Below are 24659 nucleotides of genomic sequence, written 5' to 3'. Positions count from 1 at the left end.
GCTGAAGGCAGTCACATCCCAGGCACTGTGTTCCTTGAAGTTATCTACAGGAACATCTGAAGCCTGTTGAACCAAGAAAGCAATTATGTAGGCCTGTGTTAAATCAAATAGTTGACCAACAGTTACCCCTTCCTCCCTGTTTACCCAATAAATTCAAAAGGCTATAGAAGCTCAGAGCCCTTGTTCTCTATAAGCAAGGAGTCCCCTGACCCTTTCTTGCAAACAGATCCTTCTGTCTTTGTCTTCGTTCCTGCATTCGTCCTCCTCCTTTCAGTCCCCATGTAACAGCAACAGTTCGAGACCAGCCTGACCAACACGGTGAAACACCATCTCAACTAAAATACAGAAATTATTTGGGTGTGGTGGCGGGCGCCTATAATCCCAGCTACTGAGGATGCTGAGGCAGGAGAATTGCTTGAACCGGGAGGCGGAGGTTGCAGTAAGCTGAGATCGTGCCACTGCACTCCAGTCTGGGGAACAGAGTGAGACTCCATCTCAACAAAGTAAAATAAATAACTACTTCTCAAATAAGCTTTGATAGAATCTTATGAGCTCGCATCATTGTTTTCCAACTATGATATTTGTTCAAAATTATTTTCTTTGACCCCACCTTTCATTAGATGTATATATATATATATATATATATATATATTTTTTTTTTTTTTTTTTTTTTTTATAGGGGTTTTCCCTTTTTCGCCCGGCCTGGAGTGCAGTGGCCGGATCTCAGCTCACTGCAAGCTCCGCCTCCCAGGTTCACGCCATTCTCCTGCCTCAGCCTCCAGAGTAGCTGGGACTACAGGCGCCCGCCACCTCGCCCGGCTAGTTTTTTGTATTTTTTTAGTAGAGACGGGGTTTCACCGGGTTAGCCAGGATGGTCTCGATCTCCTGACCTTGTGATCCGCCCGTCTTGGCCTCCCAAAGTGCTGGGATTACAGGCTTGAGCCACCGTGCCCGGCCTAGATGTATATATTTTTAACCATTTTAAAATTGTTTCTCTATGAAATTTATTGTGTTCAGTTTACATTGAGGACTGCAAGCTTTCTAGTCTGTATAATATATATTGGAAACATTTTCTAGTACCTGATAAATTATTTCAGGTTTTTTTTTTTTTTTAGATGGAGTCTCACTCTGTCACTCAGGCTGGAGTGCAGCGGTGTGATCTCAGCTGACTGCAAGCTCTGCCTCCTGGGTTCACACCATTCTCCTGCCTCAGTCTCCCAAGTAGCTGGGACTACAGGCACCTACCACCACGCCTGGCTAATTTTTTGTAATTTTTTTTAGTAGAGACGGGGTTTCACCATGTTAGCCAGGATGGTCTCGATCTCCAGACCTCGAGATCCACCCCCCTCAGCCTCCCAAAGTGCTGGGATTACAGGTGTGAGTCACCGTGCCCGATTTTAGGCTGTTTCAATGTGTACTTGATACAGATATTAAAGGCCTATTTCTTTTTTTTTTTTTTAACTCTTGTTGCCTGGGCTGGAGTGCAATGGTGCGATCAAAGCTCACTGCAACTTCCGCCTCCTTGGTTCAAGTGGCTTTCCTGCCTCAGCCTCCCCAGTAGTTGGGATTACAGGCATGCACCACCATGCCCAGCTAATTTTGTATTTTTAGTAGAGTCAGGGTTTCTCCATGTTGGTCAGGCTGGTCTCAAACTCCTGACCTCAGGTGATCCACCCACCTCGGCCTCCCAAAGTGCTGAGATTTCAGGTGTGACTTACTATGACTGGCCCTAGGACCTTTTTCCTTTATGCTAACATCAATATTTAGTTCAAGTAGCCTGTTATTCCGTTTTCTTTCCACCCACCTCGACCTCCCAAAGTGCTGGGATTACAGGCATGAGTCACTGTGCCTGGCCTCTAGTTGGAGATTCTTAAAGTGTTGAATTTGTTTCTTTTGCCTTCTGAAATTAGAAATTTTTGGCCATTATTTCTTCCAACAGGATTTTCTGCTCCTTTCTTCCTCTCACTGTCTTCTGGGACTTCTGGTAGTTTTTCTTGAGATGGAGTCTTGCTCTGTTGCCCAGGCTGGAGTTCAGTGGTGCAGTCGTGGCTCATTACAGCCTCTGCCTCCTGGGTTCAAGCAGTTCTTTCACCTCAGCCTCCCAAGTAGCTGAGATTACAGGTTCCCACCAGCACACCAGGCTAACTGTTATATTTTTAGTAGAGATGGAATTTCACCATGTTAGCGAGGCCAGACTTGAACTCCTGACCTCTGGTGATCCCCCAACCTTGGCCTCCCAAAATGCTGAGATTACAGGTGTGAGTCACCATGCCCAGCCTGGGATGTTTATAACATGTAGGATGCTGTCCTTTTAAATTAAATTTAATTTATTATTATTATTTTAATTATTATTATTATTTTTTCCAGATGAAGTCTCGCTGTTGCTCCCCAGGCTGGAGTGCAATGGTGCGATCTCAGCTCACTGCAACTTCCGCCTCTCAGGTTCAAGCGATTCTCTGGCCTCAATCTCCAGAGTAGCTAGGACTGCAAGTGCGCGCCACCATGCTATGCTAAGTTTTGTATTTTTAATAGAGATGGGGTTTCACTATGTTGTTCAGGCTGGTCTTGAACTCCTGACCTTGTGATCCGTCTGCCTCGGCCTTTCAAAGTGCTGGGATTACTGGCGTGAGACACCATGCCCAACCAGGATGTTGTCCTTGATGTTGTTCAGTCAGTTTGTTTAGACTCCCTTCATTTTTCTTTCTTTATTTATTTTTGTTGTTGTTGTTGTTGTTGTTTCTTTTCCTCTTCACTAATTTTTTTTTTTTTTTTTGAGGTGGAGTTTCACTCTTAATGCTCATGCTGGAGTGCAATGGCATGATCTCGGCTCAGTGCAACCTCAGCTTGCTGGAGTGCAATGGCGTGATCTCGGCTCACTGCAACCTCAGCCTCTGGGGTTTAAGTGATTCTCCTGCTTCAGCCTCTGGAGTAGCTAGGATTACAGGCATGCACCACCATGCCCGGCTAATTTTGTAGTTTTAGTAGAGATGGGGTTTCACCATGTTGGTCAGGCTGGTCTCAAACCCCCAACCTCAGGTAATCTGCCTGCTTAGGCTTCCCAAAGTGCTGGGATTACAGGCATGAGCCACCATGCCTAGCCTATTTTATTATTATTATTTTTTTTTTGAGACAGTCTTGCTTTGTCGCTCAGGCTGGAGTGCAGTGGAGTGATCTTGACTCACTGCAACCTCTGCCTCCCATGTTCAAGTGCTTCTCCTGTCTCGGCCTCTAGAGTAGCTGGGACTACAGGAGGCCACCTCCACACCTGGTTAATCTTTGCATTTTTAGTAGAAACAAGGTTTCACCACATTGGCCAGGCTGGTCTCCGAACTCCTGACCTCAAGTGGTCCACCCACCTTGGCCTCCCAAAGTCCTGGTGTGAGCCACCTCAGCCATCGCCTCTTCACTAATTTTTAATTTACATAATGAATTCTGATTTGGATCCCATGTATTGAATTTTTCCATTTAGTTACTGTATTTTTAGCCTGAGAGTCTCTATGTAGTTCTTCATAATTTCTCTCTGTTGGTTGACCTTCTCATTTTCTTCATGCATTGCTTTTATAGTTTCTTGAAGCTGTCTCTTATTTCAATGCATTTCCAACTTTTTGGTGGGTGGGGGTGATGGGGTCTGACTGTGTGCCCCAGACTGGAGTGCAATGGTGCAATCTTGGGTCACTTCAACCTCTGCTCTCCAGGCTCAAGCAATCCTCCCACCTCAGCCTGTGGATGTGTCCTCTCTAAGTTTTTGCTTATAATCTCCGAACTGAAGTTAATTTAAGTGTGTGTGGATGTGATTTGAAGTATGCAGGAGAGCATTAATGGAGAAGCCCAACATGGTGAAACCCTGTCTCTACTAAAAATAGAAAACAATTAGCCAGGTGTGATCATGCTGGCCTGTAATCCCAGCTACCTGTCTGACTGAGGCAGGAGAACTGCTTGAACCCAGGAGGTGGAGGTTGCAGCGAGCCGACATAGCGCCAGTACACTCCAGCCTGGGTGATAGAGCTAGACGCTGTCTGAAAAAACAACAGCAACAGCAAACAAACAATAAAAAAAGGGGGGAGTTCTTCTGTAAATAATCAGGAAGACTAAGCAGCCCCAGGGATAAGATCTTTTGGCATCATTGTCCCTTCTTATGGAGTGATAAAGTAACCTTCCTTGAAGTGTATCAATCCGGAACCAAGTTGCTGCAACCTATGCACCATTCTGCTAAAGCTTCTCTGTCTTTCCCTGTGTGTGAAATCTTAACATCTCTGCTTGGGAACGCTGATCCCATTCATTTGAAGTTGATGTTTCCAGGTGGCTATTTCCAAGCTTTGTGTTCAAATAACCTTTGCACTTAATAATGTATTCTAAATTTTATTATTTACCTCCGACATCAGTTTCTGTCGGACTGTAGGAGCCTCACCAGAGAGGGCACCTGTCACCATGTTGTAAAACTCACACTTGCCAAAAAGACATGGATTAGGGTTTTCCCCCTCCCTCAGGATGAAGCTATTTAGCTGACACGGATGGTCACCTCCATTACCAAGTAAAGCCAGAATCTGAAGACTGATTACTGTTCATCTTGAAAACGTGTACTTAATGGGTTGTATAGAACAGTGAAGTTTCTCTCTTTTCAACCTTATAGCTGTTTGCCTCTATTTCCCCCATCACATTTGAGTCTAAGGTTTCTTTATTAATAAAATGGTTTTTATTTCTTTCTCTGTTGTCGTGGAGATAATTACTCATTTGGGGGAAGATTTTTGTTGTTGTTGTTTTCTATTGTATTTTCTCAACGTTTAAATAGTAGAGTATTCCTTAGGCCAGGCAAAGTAGCCCATGCCTGTAATCCCAGCACTTTGGGAGGCCAAAGCAGGTGGATTACTTGAAGTTCGGAGTTTGAGACCAGCCTGACCAACATGGTGAAAGCCCTCCTCTATCAAAAATACAAAAATTAGATGGGCATGGTCGCGCGCACCTCTAATACCAGTAATACTGTAATACTCTGAAGACTGAGGCAGGAGAATCGCTTCAACCTGGGAGGCAGAGGTTGCAGTGAGCAGAGATCACGCCACTTCACTCCAGCCTGGGCGACAGAACGAGACGCCCTCTCAAAGAAAAAGAAAAGAAAAACGTGAGAAAGAAAAGTAATAGATTTCTTCCACAAATGTGCTGGGACAAATAACGATATCCACACGGAATAGAATAATGTTGGATCCTTATGTCACACCATCAAAAATTTTATTTAAAAAAGTTTAGAGAGAGAGAGAGAGAGACAGGGAGAGAGAGGGAGACAAGGAAGGGGGCCCTGAGGGAGGTGGTGTTACTTTGTCGCCCAGGCTGGCCTGGACCCCAGAGCTCAGCGATCCTCCTGCCGCTACTTCCTGAGTAGCTGGGACCTCAGGCTCCTGCCTTCGCGCCCGCACTCATGCTGTGTTTAACCAGCAGGTGGTGATCTCACTCCTCCCTGGCCTGAGCACTCCGTGCCGCACCCCAGACGGTGGCTCTAGGGAAGACTCTGAAGCTGAGCACAGGACCGACCCTCCCTACCGTATGAATGGAGAATAGAAAGGAAGAGGATGTCTATTCTGTTTTGTGGGCCATCAGCATGAAATCGTGCATTCCGCCCAGGCAGGGCTTTGCATTTCACATTCTAGTTTGCATCCCCGTTCCAGACAATTCCAGGGCTTTTGAATCATGCCTCAGACTTCCTGGCCGCTCTCGCCTCCAAAACCCCAAACACAGAGGCGCTGGGAGCCAGGATGTGAGACACACAGGTCCGGTCACGGCTCTGCCGTCTGCAGGTTCTAAACTGCAAAGTCTCTCTGCTTCGCGCCCCGCCCCTACCTCGCCCAGGCCCCGCCCACCACCTCGCGGGTCCCGCCCAGGCCTGGTTTCTGTCCTGCGCGCGCAGATTCTCGCAAACCTGGAAGCGGATCGCGTGGAGTGACGGTCACACCGCGGCGGTGAGTTTCGCTGTTTTGTATTAAGTCTGCGTTTCCCAGGTCCTCAGCGCTTCTGTCTCTGGGACCTAGGGTCCCCATAGATCTGGAAATTCTCGCCCATCTTCACCCAGAGCAAACTGAGACATCCCCGTGAGAGTCCGGAAGTCGCTTCCTTTTGGGTCTAAAGTCGCCCTGAGGCTGGTCCCATCCACAGTCTTTCTGCTGTAGGGCAATGTATACATTTTCTATCGGGTAGTTTTTTTTTTGTTTTGTTTTGTGTGTGTTTGTTTGTTTGTTTTGCTCAAAACCATTTTCAGACTCCTCCCGCCCCGCGCTTTTTAAAGTCCTCACCCGCGACGTGGATTCCCGCCTTGGACGCCTCCCAACCTTGCCCTTGTCGGCCCCTGAAGCACAGCGCTGCGGCCCCCGTCCGGGGAGGCTGCGTCCTCTGTCTTGTCCTGGGATCCTGCAGATCCCACCCTTGTCAGGCACCGTCGCCCCCAACCTCCCTCCTCGTGCCGGGCCCTGCTGTTCCCCAGGTCTCTCCTCCGCAGTCACCACTTCTCCTGAACCCGCGTTGGGGAGCTGCCCGGGGCCTGTCCTGTGACACGGGCTGTTCTTGCCTGCTCAGTTCCAGCTCCTGGAAAATGCGCTCCTCCAGGATGCAGGTGTCTTACTCCAAACCCTCCTGTGATTGTGTGGGCCAAAGGAATCAGGAGACAGAGAGAGGGACTGAGAGAGCAGTAGAAAACCTGAGACAGAAAAGCAGAATGAGAAAGACCCATAACAGATGGCAAAGTAGAGGATGGTGAGGGATTTGCGAAGAGACAGCAAAAGTGAAAATAAAAAAGATAAGAAAGCAGGAGGAGAAAAGCAACTGGAGAAATGTAGAGAAAAGCTAGATGTACAGAGAGATGAAGGACAGCAAGGTAGGGAGGAGGGCATCAGAGTGAGGGAGAAGAGGAGGCATTTGGAGCCAGGGCAGACAGAGCAGAGTGGTGCTGGTGGCAAAAAGAACAGGGAGAACCACAGCAGGGATCTGGGGATCTGGAGTTCTAGACAGTGGGGATGAGGGTATAACAGGGAAGAGGGAATGTAACAGGGAGAGCAGAGGAGGAGCAGAGATGGGAAAAGAGGTGGAAATATATGTGTTGCGGTAAAGTGAAGAATGGAGAGACCAACATGAGAGAAACAGAATTGTTTATTTTAGGTACACACCGGCTCAGTGGATTCATATCCAAAAAGCTAAGTATTGAACAAAGACAGAGTGGAGTTTTTACAAGTGGCCTTACAAAAGCAATGAATTATACAGTGACAGGCCATGTAATTGATAGCATAACATATCTTGTGATCTTGCATAGCCAGTGACCTTGCAGCTGCATCAAAAGAAAAACAAGAACTGGCTAAATACGTTTGCAAAACATCATAATGCTGAAGAAGCCTGGAAAAAGAGTAACAGTAAAATAATTTTTCACTCTTTTTCTTTCTTCAACCTTGCTCTGGAGTGTGGGGGTGTCTGGAGCCCATTCGTTTAGACTTGGTTATTCGGACAGTGTTATCCTGTAACCGTCCTTAACCTGAGCTTGCAGAGGAAAACTTGTTCTTTTCTTTTTCTTTTTAACCCTTGCCTTGCCATATTATGGGCCTTCGCTTTTACTTTTATTGGAGTGAATAAATGCAGTACTTATTATATTTAAATTTCTATCTCATATGGAGATACAAGATGATCAAAAGATTGGGGAAAAGAGCAACAAGACGTTAAGTTGCAAGGATGGAGCAGAAGAGGTGGAAGAGAAGGCATAGAGGGAAGAAGGCGATAAACTGCAGGAGAGGAGAGGGGTACAAAATGAAGAGCAGAATCCTGGGGAAAAATAAAACAGGAGCTAGAGAGAGAAGGGGAGAATGAGAGATATGTACAGAATTAGGGAAGAAAGCAAAGTAATGAAGAAAGAGAGGCTGGGTGCGGTGGTTCATGCCTGTAATCCCAGAACTTTAGAAGACTGAGGCAGGGGGATTGCTTGAGTCCAGGAGTTCTAGACCAGCCTGGACAACATAGTGAGACCCTTATCACTGCCAAAAAAAAAACTTAATTGGGCATGATGGTGCACACCTGTAATCCCAACTACTCTGGAGACTGAGGGAGGAGAATCACGAGCTCAGGAGGTCCAGGCTGCAGTGAGCCAAAATCATGCCACTGCACTGCAGCCTGATCAACAGAGTGAGACCCTGTCTCAAAAGAAAAGAAGTGGTGGGGGGACTTTGGGATCAGATGAGTAGGTGAGTTTATTGTATATGATTAGTTGTGACATGCTGACTTCTGTGTATATAATCTAAGAACTTAAAACTTGTTTAAATTATAAAAATGAGATTGAGAATTTTAAAACTTCTATCTGTAAGACATGTACATTCTGTAAATCTTGGCATCAGAGCTGAGCTTCCACTTGGAATCCCTATTCAGCCAGAGGGCAGCGACTTACTGAGTTGTGAGTCACTCTCTTCCCTCTTCCCAGGGTGGGGTAGGACGTGGGGCAGTGAAGTAGGACAAAAATCACTTTCTATTATTACAAAATACTTTTAATTAATTAATATTTTGAGACAGGGTCTGGCTCTATCACCCAGGCTGGAGTGCAGTGGCATGATCTCCTCTAACTACAGCCTTGGCCTCCTGGGGTCAAGCAATCCTCCTACCTCAGCCTCCTGAGTAGTTGGGACCACAGGCATTAGCCACCAAGCCCGGCTAGTTTTGTATTTAAACAAACAAACAAACAAACAAAAAATGGAATTTCACTATGTTTCCCAGGCTGGTCTCAAAATCCTGGGCTCAAAGGATCCTCCTGCTTTGGCCTCCCAAAGTACTGGGATTACAGGGTTGAGGCACCGTGCCTGGCCTACATAGTATTTTTTTTTTTTTTTTTTTTTTTTTGAGTTGGAGTTTTACTCCTGTTGCTCAGGCTGGAGGGCAATGTTGCAATCTCAGCTTACTGCAACCTCTGCTTCCTGGGTTCAAGTGATACTCCTGCCTTAGCCTCCTGAGTAACTGGGATTACAGGCATGCGCCATCACCCCGGGCCAATTTTGTATTTTTAGTAGAGACAGAGTTTCTCTATGTTAGACAGGCTGGTCTCAAACTCCTGACCTCAGGTGATCTGATCACCTCTGCCTCCCAAAGTGCTGGGATTACAGGTGTGAGCCACTGCACCCAACCCATAGTACATTCTAAAATGGACATCAAAGCCAGGTGCGGTATCTCATGCCTGTAATCCCAGCACTTTGGGAGACTGAAGTGAGGGAATCACCTAAGGTCAGGAGTTCAAGAGCAGCCTGGCCAACATGGTGAAATCCCGTGTCTATGAAAAATACAAAACTTAGCTCAGCATGGTAGCATGCACCTATAGTTCCAGCTGCTCGGGAGGATGAGGTACAGAATCGCTTGAACCTGGGAGGTAGAGGTTGTAGTGAGCTGAAATCATGCCACTGCACTGCAGCCTGGGTGGCAGAGTGAGTCTCCATCTCAGAAAAACAGACAAAAAAATAAAATAAAAAACAAAAGGGACATCAAAAGTGCTTTTGTTCTCATGGTGTAATAGATTTCCTTTTTTTTTTCTTTCTAGTTCCTCATTTTTTAAATATATATATATTTTTGCTGTTGGAGTGTGAGAAAAATCTTAGTTTTAAGAATATCTTTTTAATCCATAATCACTTCTGAAAGATGCCTTTGTGGCATCCTATAACCAACTCACATCATTCCTTTCTGTACGTGTGTATATTTCAGTTACGTTCCCATTGACCTCAGAGTTTGTTAGCTTTTTTTTAAAAAAAACAATTTAAAAATAGTTTCGGTTTGAAATTAGTTGCATCTGGTTCAGATCGAGGTCTGCATACTTTCTAGATTTTATTATTTATTGGAAACCTTTGGTACCTTATACAGAAGTTTTGATTGTTTCAGTGTGTACCCGGTAAAGACGTCGGGGACCTCTTACCTTAACATGAAAATGTAGTTTAACCAGTTAGTCTATTTTTCAGTTTTCTTTCCTTATGTCATTGTTAAAATCTTGAGTTGTAAGCTATTAAGTGCATGTTTCCCTCGAGGCCATCTAGTGCATTTGGACAAATGTTGACAGATGGGTCAGATTGGCATGGAATGCTGTTCCAGAAGCACTCCTGTATTTTTTTTTTTTTTTTGGACAGTTTCACTCTTGTTCCCCAGGCTGGAAGTGCGATGCTGCCATCTCAGCTTGCTGCAACTTTTGCCTCCGGGGTTCAAGCGATTCTCCTGCTTCAGCCTCCCGAGTAGCTGGGATTACAGTTGGCTGCCACCATGCCTGGCTCATTTTTTGTATTTTTAGTAGAAACGAGGTTTCACCATGTTTACCAGGCTGGTGTCGAAATCCTGACCTCAGGCGATCCACCCACCTCGACCTCCCAAAATGCTGGGATTACAGGCGTGAGCCACCGTGCCTGATCACCCACATATTCTTGATTAAAACAATTTGCTTATGTCTTAGTTCTACAGCTGACCTTCTTTCACTGTTTTCAAGGTCAATAGCTATATGTTCACACTTCTGCATTTTATGGATGTTACTGTGATTTTTTTAAAGGAAGAATTAAATGTCAGGAATTAATGGCATCAGAACCTTGTAAAAGAAGTTTCTTTAGCCCAGGTATGTGAAAGATGCTTCTCTAATTTTCAAGGATGGGGTGATAAAGACCAACCCTTCCCGTTAGCCCTTCCAGGCCCCATGTAAGAATTCAGGCACACCTTCTCACTCATCTCAGACCTTCTCAGGATAACTTGGTGAATATGTCCCTGCTCTGAGCCCAGTGAGCCTCCCTGCAACTTGGCGATGAGGGGCTAGACCAGAAAAGCTCAACCCGAGTGACGCTGACCCCTGAAATGATTGGCAAAATAGAGTGTGTGTCTGGGCGTGGCTTTTCATCTGGGAGAGGGGAGTGCCCAGTTGTAACTAGAATTTTAAATGGGATGCAGTACCCTAAAAATGAAGAAAAGCAGAAGAATGGAAGAAACTGGTGTAGACTCAGACACAGAGACCGTCTTCGGGGCCTTTCTCTGTATGAGGATATCACAGTGAAATCTAAAGCAGCTGATGTCTGTCCCTGGCAGGGAACCCTCCACCGGCTTCCCGTGTTCCCCAGGACAAAAGCCCAACGCCTCACTGTGGCTCCACAGCCCTGTGTTCAGGGCCCCTGCCAGTGTCCAGCCTCCTCCTGGGAGCTTGCCCTCCTCTCCCGACTCTGTCTGCCCCAGTCACATTTTTTTAATTTCCTCAAACACCAAAACCTTTTCTGTCTCAGGTCATTGTCCCTGCTCTTACCCTATGTCCCTAAATGATCACCACATTGTCCCTTTCTCCTCCTTCAGGTCTAGGCTCAGAGCTGTCTCCCATGCCCTCCCACCACCTTCTGAAGTTCCCTCTGCCCATCAGTCTCTATCACGTTACCCAGGTTTTATTATCTCTGCATGAATCATATCAGAAGTGTTTTTTTTTTTTTTTTTTAAGACAGACTCTCACTTTATTGTCCAAACTGTGAGTGCAGTCTCGTGATCTTGGCTCACTACAACCTCTGTCTCCCAGCTTCAAGCGATCCTTGTGCCTCAGCCTCCCAAGTAACTGGGATTACAGGTGTGTGCCACCACACCCGGTTAATTTTTGTATTTGTATTTGTATTTTATTATATTTTATTTTTGAGTCTTACTCTGTCACCCAGGCTGTAGTGTAGTGGTGCGATCTTGGCTCGCTACAACCTCCACCACCCGAGTTCAAGCAATTCTCCTGCCTCAGACTCCCGAGTAGCTAGGATTTCAGATGCCCACCAAGCCAGGCTACTTTTTATGTTTTTAGTAGAGACGTGGTTTCACGATGTTGGCCAGGCTGGTCTCAAACTCCTGACCTCAAGTGATCCACCAGCCTCAGCCTCCCAGAGTGCTAGGATTACAGGCATGAGCCCCTGCACCCAGCGCAATTTTTGTATTTTTAGTAGAGATGGGGTTTCGGCCGGGTGCGGTGGCTCAAGCCTGTAATCCCAGCACTTTGGGAGGCCGAGATGGGTGGATCACGAGGTCAGGAGATCAAGACCATCCTGGCTAACACGGTGAAACCCCGTCTCTACTAAAAAATACAAAAATCTAGCCAGTCCCAGCTACTCGGGAGGCTGAGGCAGGAGAATGGCGTAAACCCAGGAGGTGGAGCTTGGAGTGAGCCCAGATCGCGCCACTGCACTCCAGCCTAGGCGACAGAGCGAGACTCCATCTCAAAAAAAAAAAAAAAAAAAAAAAAAAGAGAGATGGGGTTTCACCATATTTGCCTGGATAATCTCAAACTCACGACCTCAGGTGATCCACCTGCCTTGGTCTCCCAGTGTGCTGAGATTACAGACGGGAGTCACTGTGCCCGCCCAGAAACACCCTTCTGCGTGGATTACTTTGTGTGTTGGGTCTCCCTTACTTGAAGGATACACATTTCCCATCTTGGCCACAGGACAACTGCAGCATCTACTCTAGGGTTGTGGTTTAGAGGCTGAGGCATCCTCAGGGAAGACTGAGGGGCTGGGGCAAATGTGAGGATGGTCCCACATTTCATCTGGAAATTTCCACTCTAATTGATCTGAACTTCCTGTGGCTATTTATTTCAGTCAAAATAAGAGGAGAAGGCCTCACTGAGGTCAGAAAAGCCCAACAGACCAGACCTTGTGTCCTCAGCCAATCCCGAGGCATTCCCATTTTTGCCTTCTGTGTCACCGCCTCACTCCAGCTCCCGAGTCTTCCGAGTCTTCCGTGCTCTGCGCATCACCAGGGCCCAGTTTGGCCATTATGAGCAGGGGCTTTGCCACCAGCAGGTGATGTGCTCAGAGTCAGGGTCCTGGGTTCCCTTCAGGAAGAGTGGGGAGAAGATCAGGGTCCTGAAGGGCATGAAGGACACACCCCTACACAACTTGTTCTATTCTGGAGGAGCTGGAGGCTCCATGACTTCAGGAAGGATTCTTCCAAGGATCAGAGTGCAAACAGCACAGTGAACCGCAACCTGAGGGCCACCTCCTCCTGCCAGGCCAGTGGCGATGACTCTCTACTGGTTTTTCCTTGCCTGTCACAGCACGTGAGCACACACACACACACACACACACACACACAGAGTCACACACACACACAGAGTCACACACACAGTCTCACACACACACACACACACAGTCACAAGGCAGCTGAGGAGCCGAGGGTCAAGTCAAGATGCTATAATGTAAATGTTGGACTGGGCGTGGTGGCTCACCCCTGTAATCCCAGTTACTTGGGAGGCCAAAGATTCACCCCAGTCAGCCTCCCAAATAGCTGGGACCACAGATGCACACCACCATACCTGGCTATTTTTTGTACTTTTCTTAGAGACAGGGTTTCACTGTGTTGCCCAGGTTGGTCTCAAACTCCTGGGCTCATATGATCTACCCATGTCAGCCTGCCAAAGTGCTGGGATTACAGGGGTGAGTCACCACACCCAGCCCATCCTGCAAATTCCTAGAGAAAAAAACCAATGCCAGTCTGTTAACCCTTCCAGGCCATCACGTGGGAATGAGCCACACCTCCTTCCCACTCAACTCAGAGCTTCTCAGGATAACTTGGTGAAATGTCTCCTGCTCTGAACCTCAGTGACTGCACCTGTAATATACGGGTGACAAATAAGACCAGAAAAGCTCAGTCAGAGTGACACTGGCCCCTGAAATGATTGACCAAATAGTTTGTGGCTTTTTCTATAGGACAGGGTAATGCTCAGGTGTAATATGAATTTTAAATAAATTACTGTTCTCCAAAAATGTAAAAAACACAAGTACCAGAATGGAAAAAACAGGGAATTAGACTCAAATCATCTTGAACCTCTCCTTGTCTCTGTCCACACCCACTGCCCTTCTATACCATGTCATTTCACAACTGTAACCCACCTACACAACTCCATGTCCCCTGCAGGCCTCTCCCCTGAGCTCTATAATCCTGTGTCCCGTTGTCTCCTCAGCTCTCTGCTGGGACATCAAACAGGCATCTCCACATTCACATTTCCGTAGGTGATTTCCTAAACCCCCAAACACATTCCCCTGCAGTCCTGTACGTCTCAGATGAGGGTGACTGTATACTTCCAGGGACTTAGCCAAACTTGACAGCATGTATTTTAAATATGGGAAATGAATTCCGTTATTTGTAAATGTTGTAATTTATAAAGTAAAGAGAAAGTTGCATGTATACATGAAAGGAGTGAGAAAATACATCATTTCCAAAATTATTTTGAAGTGTGGGAGAAAAATATTTCAAGACCTCATCCCTATGGATCTGTGCTCCCAGGACCCTCTGACCTCATCTTCTGCCTGCGTCCTCCTGGCTCCCTCTGCTCCAGCCACGCAGGCCTCTTTCCTTTTTCTGGGGCTGAGGTTGCTCCTGTCTCAGGGCCTTCACCTGTGCTGTCCCTCTGCCTAGGATTCTCTGTCCCATCAGCTGCAAGTGACAAGCAGCCTTTCTTCCCCAAGTCTTTGTTCTGACATCACTTTCTCTATGGAAACCTTTGTGATCTCCCACAGCCCCCCATTTGACATGGCAGCCCCACCTTCACCCCCACCTCTGGTCCATGTTGCCTGTTCTGTGTGATTCTTTTTGCTCCTTTACTGTTCACTGGATCCTGGTGGGAACAAGTCACCAAGGGGAGAGCAGAGCCAGAAGGTGGGGCTGTGCTGGGCTGGCGCCCTCTGAGTGGAGCTCAACCCTGACTTTACATTGGGGTTCTCAGGCATTCTGCAAATACATCTTTTATGCTGTTCTGTCAGATTGCTATTATCATAGGATGGGACCCATGCTCACTAATACTTACAATGGCACTGGTGATTCTCATCTGTGTCTATTGTATTGAACGTATTGAACGTCAGGGCACTGTCCTCTATGTTGAGATCTGAGATCGGCCTGTGATCCACAGGGAGGTGAGGGGGGTGCGGTGGTTCACCCCTGTAATCCCAGCTCTTCGGGAGGCTGGGGTGGGCAGATATCGAGGTCAGGAGATCGAGACTATCCTGGCCAACACAAAATTAGCTGTGTGTGGTGGCACATGGCTGGAATCCCAGCTAGTCGGGACACTGAGGCAGGAGAATCTCTTGAACTGGGGAGGCAGAGATTGCAGTGAGATGAGATCATGTCACTGAACCCCATCATGGTGACAGAGCTGGACTCCATCTCAAAAAAAAAAATTAAATATCATATTTTTTTTCTCACACAGGATTAATTTCCAAAGACTCATGTTACATGAGGAAGCCACCAAGAAGAGCAAAGAAAAGGATCCAGGATGGCTGTTCCTCAGGTGAGTGATATTCCTCGGTGGATTCTGCTGTCTCTTTCCTTTCTGAAATGCCAGGTATTGTAGTAGCCAGTCTTCTCGGAGTCTGAAGCGTCCTGCCTCACACGTTTGCTCGCACTCACCCATGCCTTTTCTCATTCCCTCTCATCTTAAATTCCATCTCCCTTTATTGCCCAGGCTGGAGTTCACTGGAGCACTCTGGGCTCACTGTAACCTCCACCTCCCAGGTTCAAGAGATTCTCAGGCCTCAGCCTCCCAAGTAGCTGGGATTACAGGCGTCCACCATCACATTGGGCTAATTTTGTATTTTTAATAGAGACAGGATTTCACCATGCTGTCCAGGCTGGCCTCAAACTCCTGACTTCACATAATCTCCTTGACAGTTTTTCACTGTTACCAAGAATAACACACTGGCTGCCTGTGGGCATGGTGACTTCATTGCAGATATCTGGAGGTTTCCTACAAGTTGGGGTATTGAAAAGCTGATTGCAGGCCAGGCGCGGTGGCTCATGCCTGTAATCCCAGCACTTTGGGAGGCTAAGGTGGGTGGATCACGAGGTCAGGAGATCGAGACCACCCTGGCTAACATGCTGAAACCCCATCTCTACTAAAAATACAAAAAAATTAGCCGGGCGGGGTGGCGGGCGCCTGTCGTCCCAGCTTCTTGGGAGGCTGAGGAAGGAGAATGGTGTGAACCTGGGAACCAGAGCTTGTAGTGAGCGGAGATTGCACCACAGCACTCCAGCCTGGGTGACAGAGCAAGACTCCGTCTCAAAAAGAAAAAAAGAAAAGAAAAACCCAGGCCGGGCGTGGTGGCTCACGCCTGTAATCCCTGCACTTTGGGAGGCCGAGGCGGGCGAATCACGAGGTCAGGAGATCAAGACCATCCTGGCCAGCACGGTGAAACCCTGTCTCTACTAAAAATACAAAAAATTAACCGCGCGTGGTGGCGGGCGCCTGTAGTCCCAGCTACTCGGGAGGCTGAGGCAGGAGAATGGTGTGAACCCGGGAGGCGGAGCTTGCAGTGAGCCGAGATCGCGCCACTGCACTCCAGCCTGGGCGACAGAGCGAGACTCTGCCTCAAAAAAAAAAAAAAGAAAAGAAAAGCCGATTGCTTCTTCTTGGAGTTGTCATTTCCTCTTTTAGATGTGGGAAGATTCCATCCCTGCCCCCAGCTGCAGAGGTGCCCTCTCTGACTAAGAACATGGGAAATTTCCCACGCATTAAGCAAAGCTTACTACTGTGGTCTTATCACTATGATTCTTACCGCCATGGTCTTACCACCGCAATTCTCCTGCCTCAGCCTCCTGAGTAGCTGGGATTACAGTCGCACACCACCACACCTGGCTAATTTTTTGTATTTTTAGTAGAGATGGGTTTCACTATGTTGGCCAGACTGATCTCAAACTCCTGACCTCATAATCTGCCCGCCTCAGCCTCCGAAAGTTGTGGGATTAGAGGCGTGAGCCACCGCCCGCCCAGCCGAGAACTATCTTGATAATATTACAGGGGCTCCCTCTTGACAGTGACAGTTAGCCCTTCTTTTGGCTGTTGTTAGGATTCTCTATCTCTGAATTTTGACAGTTTTATTATGATGTTGTCTGTTGTAGGTCTCTTAGATTTATCCTAGTTGGATATTCTTAAGGTATTGAATTTGTTTCTTTTGCCTTCTGAAATTAGAAATTTTTGGCCATTATGCCTTGCAACAAGCTTTTCTATTCCTTTGTTCCTCTCACTCACTTCTGTGACTTCTGGTACTCTTTTTTTTTTTTTTTTTTTTGAGATAGAGTCTTCCTCTGTTGAGGTATTGCTCCTCACAAGACAGCATTAGCTGCGGGGGTCTGCGTGCCGACCCTGACCTAAACCATGTATGAATAAAACATACACTGACACACAGATAATTCTGTTTGGCTAGTTCTGCTGTGTTTCCCGACCACTAGCCTTAAGCAACTGTCTTAATGCTTTTATATGCTGTTTCCAACTTTCCCCAGAACGTGGTAACCTAGAGTGGGCACCAGTGACTTACTGATTACTCACTGACTTGACCACATGGTCCTTCTTTGCCTTTGTTTTCAGGGGTCGCGTTCCTCACGCTTCCATCACAGCTTTCCTCTTGAGGGCGGTCCTCACCCTTCCTTTGCAGGTTGCCTCAGGAGGGGCTTGAACTGCTGGGGGTCTGTTTCTGCAGATCCCTGACTTTCCTCACACGGGGCACCAACTGAGGTATTGCCCCTCACAACAGGGCATTAGCTGCAGGGGTCTGCCCACAGTCCCTGGTCCAGACGGATGAGTGAAACGTACACGGACACACAGACACTCTGCTTTGCCAGTCCTGCTGGGTGCCCAGTTGCCTGCACACCAAGAGAGGTTTGTCACTGCAGCGGCCCTGAGCAGCTCACACTCCAGGCATTTATGTAGCGTTGAATTAACAACAGAAGTTTGAGTGAACACACTTGAGGATAATTAACATGGTTAAGAGAGTGGTTTTATGAATGTTTAAAGCCCAGGTACTGTGCTCTAAAGTAAATACCATTAAGGGACAATTTCCCTGGTCAACCTCCCCCTAGAGTGCCATGTGGCTCAAAGGTTAGTTACTGGAGGCAGGGTAAACAGACACAACTGGGGAAGCCTCTGTTGTCCCTAGTATTTACCCTATGACCTAATGCTGTAAGGTAAGAGCCGGCTGCCTTCAGCCTGTTCAATTACTACAAGCTATGTAACCTTTTGGCCTTCCAAAAGGTTTGTGACTATTCCCTATAACTTTCCCTAATATTTCCCTTTAATATTTCTGCCCCTATCTTGAGTAAATCCCAACACTGTTGCCCAGGCTGGAGTGCAGTGGTGTGATCTCACCTCACTCCAGCCTCTGCTTCTGGATTCAAGCAATTCTCTCACCTCAGCCTCCCAAGTAGCTGAGATTACAGGTGCACACCACCACACCTGGCTGATTGTTGTATTTTCAGTAGAGATGAAATTTCACCATGTTGGCCAGGCCGGTCTTGAACGCCTGACCTCAGGTGATTCCCACACCTGGGCCTCCCAAAATGCTGGAATTACAGGCGTGAGCCACAACCTGGCCTGGGACTTTCCTAATGTGTTAGGATGGTGTCCTTGCTGGTGTCCTGTTAGTCTGTTTAGACTCCCTTCATTTTTCTTTATTCTTTGTTGTTGTTGTTTCTTTTCCTATTCACTACTTTTTTTTTTTTTTTTGAGATGGAGTTTCACTCTGGTTGCTGAGGGTGGAGTACAAGGTCACAAACTCGGCTCATTTTAACATCCACTTTCATGGTTAAAGCAATTCTCCTGCCTTAGCCTTTTGAATAGCTGGGATTACGGGCATGTACCACCATGCCCAGCTAATTTTGTATTTTTAGTAGAGACAGGGTTTCTCTATGTTGGTCAGACTGGTCTTGAGCTACTGACCTCAGGTGATCCATCCGCCTCGGCCTCCCAAAGTGCTGGGATTACAGGCATGAGCCACCAAGCCTGGCCTTTCTTTTTTTTTTTTTTTGAGACAGAGTTTTGCTCTTATTGCCCAGGCTGGAGTGCAATGATGCAATCTCGGCTCACCGCAACCTCCACCTCCCAGGTTCAAGCGATTCTCCTGCCTTAGCCTCCCAAGTAACTGGGATTACAGGCATGCACCACCACACCCAGCTAATTTTGTATTTGTAGTAGAGATGGGGTTTCTCCATGTTGGTCAGGCTGGTCTTGAATTCCTGACCTTGGGTGATCTGCCTGCCTCGGCGTCCCAAAGTGCTAGGATTACAGGCATGAGCCACCACACCTGGCCCACGCCTGGCCTTTTTTAAAAAATTATTTTATTATTTTCTTTTGGGACAGTCTCTGTCATCCAGGCTGGAGTGCAATGGGAAGCGCACCACTACACCCTGCTAATCTTTGTATTTTTAGTGGAGACAAAGTTTTATCATATTGGCCAGGCTGGTCTCCGAACTCCTGACCTCATGTGATCCACCCTCCTCAGCCTCCCAAAGTCCTGGTGTGAGCCACCTCACCCATCCCCTCTTCACTAATTTTTAATTTACATAATGAATTCTGATTTTGAACCCATGTATTGAGTTTTTCCATTTAGTTACTGTATTTTTAGCCTGAGAGTTTCTCTGTAGTTCTTCATAATTTCTGTATGTTGGTTGACCTTCCCATTTTCTTCATGCATTGCTTTCATGATTTCTTGAAGCTGTCTCTTAATTCAATGAGCTTCAGACTTTTTGGGGGGTGGGGGTGACAGGGTCTGACTGTGTCCCCCAGGCTGGAGTGCAGTGGTGCAATCTTGGTTCGCTTCAACCTCTGCTCTCCAGGCTCAAGCAATTCTCCCACCTCAGCCTGGTGAGTAGCTATGGATGTGTCCTCTCCAGGTTTTTCCTTATAATGTCCGGACTGAAGTTAATTTAAGTGTGTGTAGATGTGATTTTAAATGTGTCCTGGAAAGCATTAATGGAGAAGTCCATGATTTTTTTGAGACAGAGTCTCGCTCTGTCGATAGGCTGGTGTGAAGTGGCACTATCTCAGCTCACTGCAACCTCAGCCTCCCGAGTTCAAGTGATTCTCCTGCCTTAGCCTCCTGAGTAGCTGGGATTACAGGTGCATGCCACCACACCAAGCTAATTTTTGTATTTTTAATAGAGTCGGGGTTTCAGCATGTTGGCTCAGATGGTCTTAATCTCTTGACCTCGTGATCCACACGCCTCAGCCTCCAGAAGTGTCAGGATTGTAGATGTGAACCACCATGCCCAGCCAAGCCCATGGTTTTTGTAGAAAACACATTATTTGCAATATATATACACATATATTTTTATTTTGAGAAAGACTCACTCTGTTGCCCTGGCTGGAGTGCAGTGCTGTGATCTCAGCTTATTGCAACGTCTGCCTCCAGAGTTCAAGCAATTCCCCTTCCCCAGCTTCCCAAATAGCTGGGATTACAGGCGTCTTCCCCCACCATGCCCAATTAATTGTTCTATTTTTAGTAGCTATAGGGTTTCATCATGTTGCCCAGGTTGGTCTCAAACTCCTGACCTTAAGTGATCCACCTACCTTGGTATCCCAAAGTGACAGGGTTACAGGTGTGAGCCCCCATGCCTGGCCATATACATATATATTTTGTTTGTTTGTTTGTTTGTTTGTTTGAGATGGAGTCTCACTCTGCAGTCTAAGCTGAAGTACAGTGGCACAATCTCAGCTCACTGCAACCTTCGCCTCTGGAGCTCAAGCGATTCTCCTGCCTCAGCTTCCCAAATAGCTGGGACTAGAGGCATGCACAACCACACCCAGTTAATTTTTTTGTATTTTTAGTAGAGACTTGGTTTCACCATGTTGCCCTGGGTGGTTCAAACTCTTGAGCTCAGTTGATCCACCCACCTTGGCCTCCCAAACTGCTGGGATTTCAGGCATGAGCCACCATGCCCCGGACGGACACACACGCACACACACACACACACACACATATATATTTTTTGAGACGGAGTTTTGCTCTGTCGCCCAGGCTGGAGTGCAGTGGCGTGATCTCGGCTCACTGCAAGCTCCGCCTCCCGGGTTCACGCCATTCTCCTGCCTCAGCCTCCCGAGTAGCTGGGACTACAGGTGCCCGCCACCACGCCCAGCTAATTTTTTGTATTTTTAGTAGAGATGGGGTTTCACTGAGTTAACCAGGATCCCGGACATATGTTTTTTATATTTTCCATAAAACTGAGACTTCCACAGTGAGTTAGATTTTAAAATCTATAATGGGAAAGTACAATAAAACACAACTGTATGGAAAAAACTGTTCAAAAATACCTTAGCGTGGATTTGTCAGAACACAGTCTTGGATCAAATCAATGCTTATTTTCTCTTTTCTCATTTTGTGTGATGATGACGACTCTGTCCTCCCTAATGTTTTGTGGAAATGTGTGTTTCATTTTAGGGACGCTTGACTTTCAGGGATGTGGCTATAGAATTCTCATTGGCGGAGTGGAAATGCCTGAACCCTGCGCAGAGGGCTTTATACAGGGAAGTGATGTTGGAGAACTACAGGAACCTGGAGTCTGTGGGTGAGGAAAATGTGTCTCCACACATGAGGAATCTGTCTTTGTCTAGGCTCTTCCTGATTTTGTATTCTCTTTTGTGATTTTGTGATACATGCTTTTGATGTACATGTCATTCTTTTCTGCAATAATGACCCTCCTATCTGTCATGGATAGCTTCTTAGAGACTCTCCTATGGAGTAGTTTTACATAAAAACAGAACACTTATTAACACTCTGACTAATACAATTGAATATCATCCTGCTCTAGGCAGAGATGTCCCTGGAAGCCCTGAGCAGAATTGTCAGCGTGGCCCAGGATACGAGATTGAAAGCATGACACTGACACTGACACTGACTGACAAGTGTTTCCAGCTGTGGTTCTGGTTTGGTTTTGTTTTGTTTTGTTTTGAGACACAGTCTCCCTCTGTTGCTCAGGCTGTAGTGTACTGTTGTGATCTCAGCTCATGACAACCTCCACTTCCTGCATTCAAGCAATTCTCATACCTCAGTCTCCCAACCTAACTGGAATTACAGATGCAAGCCACAATACCTTGCGAATTTTTGTATTTTTATTAGAGATGGGGTATCACCATGTTGACCAGGCTGGTCTCAAATTCCTGGTCTCAAGCAATCTGCCCACCTCAGCCTCCAGCCAAGTGTTGGGATTACAAACCTGAGCCACCATGCTTGGCCTTTCATTCTGGTTTTTAAGGAGCATCACAGAAGCATCTCTCACTGGTACTGTGACAGTGATCATCACATAAACTAATGATCATCTTCTCTAGGCAGCAGTCACTGCTGTAGAAGTTCCTCCTAGGGAGGACATCATTCAGGCTTACTGCCCCATACATATGAGGCTCCTGACGACTGAACTGTTTTTGTTTGACATGGAATTTTGCTCTTCTTGCCCAGGCTGGAGTGCAGTGATGTGATCTCTGCTCACTACAACCTCTGCCTCCCAGGTTTAAGAAATTCTCGTGCTTCAGCCTCCTGAGTAGCTGGGATTACAGGCACCCACCACCATACCTGGCTAATTTTTGTATTTTTAGTAGAGAGAGGGTGTTCTTAAACTTTGAAGATCATATTTGGAAAGTTTAAAATAAGTATTGCTTTTTGTGTAATATTAACACATTTCAATATTAACTATTATTTACCATATGTACTTAATTGGAAACCTATTGGTTTTTATATTTTTTAGATAGCTCTTTTAAAACTATGATGGAGTACTCATCAACAGGGCAAGGCAATACAGAAGTGTTACACACTGGGATGTTGGAAAGACATGAAAGTCATCACATTGGAGATTTTTGCTTCCCAGAAATCAAGAAAGATATTCATGACTTTGAGTTTCAGTGGCAAGAAATTAAAAGAAAGGTCCATGAAGCACCCATGACAAAAATCAAAAAGTTGACTGGGAGTACAGACCAACATAATCAAAGACATGCTGGAAACAAGCCTATTAAAGATCAGCTTGGATTAAGCTTTCATTCACATCTGCCTGAACTGCAGGTATTTCAGACTGAAGGGAAAATTGATAATCAAGTAGAGAAGTCTATCAACAACGCTTCCTTGGTTTCAGCATCCCAAAGAATTTCCAGTAGGCTCAAAACCCATATTTCTAATAGGTATGGGAAGAATTTTCTCTGTTCTTCATTATTCACACAAATACAGGAAGTACACATGAGAGAAAAACCTTTCCGATGTAATGAGTGTGGCAAAGCCTTTAATTATAGCTCACATTTAAGGAGACATCACATAACCCATTCAGGAGAGAAACAACATAAATGTGATGTATGTGGCAAAGTCTTTCATCAAAAGCAATACCTTGCATGGCACCATAGAGTCCATACTGGAGAAAAACCTTACAAGTGTAATGAGTGTTGCAAGACCTTCGGTCACAAGTCATCTCTTACACGCCATCATAGACTTCATACTGGAGAGAAACCTTACAAATGTAATGAGTGTGGTAAGACCTTCAGTCAGACATCATCCCTTGTAGGCCATCGTAGACGTCATACTGGAGAGAAACCTTACAAATGTGAAGAATGTGACAAAGTTTACAGTTGCAGATCACAACTTGAAACACATAGGCGAATTCATACAGGAGAGAAACCATATAAATGTAAGGTTTGTGACAAAGCTTTTAGGCATAATTCATGCCTTTCACGCCATAACAGAGTTCATACTGAAGAGAAACCTTACACATGCAATGAATGTGGCAAGGTTTTCCGGCGTGATTCATACCTTGCACAACATCAGAGAGTTCATACTGGAGAGAAACCTTACACATGTAATGAATGTGGTAAGGTTTTTAATCAAAAAGCACACCTTGCATGTCATTATCGACTTCATACTGGAGAGAAACCTTACAAGTGTAATGAGTGTGGCAAGACCTTCAGTCAGAAGTCATCCCTTGTAGGCCATCGTAGACTTCATACTGGAGAGAAACCTTACAACTGTCATGAGTGTGGCAAGACCTTTGCTCGAAATTCATCCCTTGTAATTCATAAGGCAATTCATACTGGAGAGAAACCTTACAAGTGTAATGAATGTGGCAAGGTTTTTAATCAACAATCAAACCTTGCACAACATCAGAGAGTTCATACTGGAGAGAAACCTTACAAGTGTAATGAGTGTGGCAAGACCTTCAGTCATATGTCATCCTTTGTATACCATCATAGGCTTCATAATGGGGAGAAACCTTACAAGTGTAATGAGTGTGGCAAGACCTTCAGTCATATGTCATCCTTTGTATGTCATCATAGACTTCATACTGGAGAAAAACCTTATAAGTGCAATGAGTGTGGCAAAGCCTTTAGTGGGCAGTCATCACTTACTCATCATCAAGCAATCCACAGTATAGGCAAACTTTACAAATGTAATGATTCTCACAAAGTCCTCAGTAATGCTACCATCATTTGCAAATCATTAGAGAATTCATAATGAAGAGAGATCTTACAAGTGTAGTAAATGTGGCAGAGTTTTCAGACATCGTTCATAGCTTGTAGTTCATTGGCGAACTCATACTGGAAAGAAACCTTACAGATGTCATGATTGTGGCAAGGTGTTCAGTCAAGCTTCATCTTATGCAAAACAAGAGAATTCATACAGGAGAGAAACCTCACAACTGTGATAATTATGGCAAAGTCTTTTTTCTTTTTTTTCTTTTTTTTCTTTTTGAGATGAGGTCTTACTCTTTCGCCCAGGCTGGGGTGCAGTGGCACAATCTCAGTTCACTGCAACCTCCGCCTGCCAGGTTCATACGATTCTCCTTCCTAGCCTCCCGAGTAGCTGGGACTGCAAGCATGTTCCACTAAGCCTGGCTAATTTTTGTTTTTAGCAGAGACAGGGTTTCACCATGTTGGCCTGGCTGCT

At 46.0% G+C, this 24659-nt stretch overlaps 2 protein-coding genes and 1 long non-coding RNA gene across 5 annotated transcripts in view; 2 read left to right on the top strand and 1 right to left on the bottom strand.

Annotated features, from left to right (window-relative positions):
- Positions 1-12551: 12551 nt before the first annotated feature.
- On the bottom strand, positions 12552-14363 carry LOC103880172. Of its 3 annotated transcripts, XR_004180442.1 has the most exons (4): positions 14277-14363; positions 13872-13999; positions 13515-13590; positions 12552-12814 (listed from the first exon to the last, which is right to left on the bottom strand). It is a non-coding gene; the product is annotated as an uncharacterized LOC103880172 (long non-coding RNA). The 3 variants fall into 3 exon arrangements; XR_004180441.1 differs by lacking the exon at positions 12552-12814 and having other exon boundaries at positions 13505-13590; XR_004180443.1 differs by lacking the exon at positions 12552-12814 and having other exon boundaries at positions 13505-13590; positions 13872-13946; positions 14277-14361.
- A 2286-nt stretch (positions 14364-16649) lies between these two features.
- LOC101006961 (zinc finger protein 813-like) lies at positions 16650-24527 on the top strand. The gene is made up of 3 exons (XM_031660196.1): positions 16650-17629; positions 21183-21309; positions 22483-24527. Exons 1-3 carry the CDS (start codon positions 17549-17551, stop codon positions 24225-24227), a joined length of 1953 nt encoding a protein of 650 aa, XP_031516056.1. The 5' UTR covers positions 16650-17548; the 3' UTR covers positions 24228-24527.
- Positions 21198-24659, top strand: part of ZNF83 (zinc finger protein 83) — a 57614-nt gene continuing 54152 nt past the window's right edge. Inside the window, exon 1 of the transcript XR_004180429.1 lies at positions 21198-21309. The gene's annotated coding sequence lies outside the window, so the exon portion shown is untranslated. The remainder of the gene's footprint in view (positions 21310-24659) is intronic.

Source organism: Papio anubis, chromosome 20 (genome assembly GCF_008728515.1).
Source record: "Papio anubis isolate 15944 chromosome 20, Panubis1.0, whole genome shotgun sequence".
Taxonomy (NCBI): Eukaryota; Metazoa; Chordata; class Mammalia; order Primates; family Cercopithecidae; genus Papio; species Papio anubis.
This window is presented reverse-complemented; position numbering and strand designations above follow the sequence as displayed.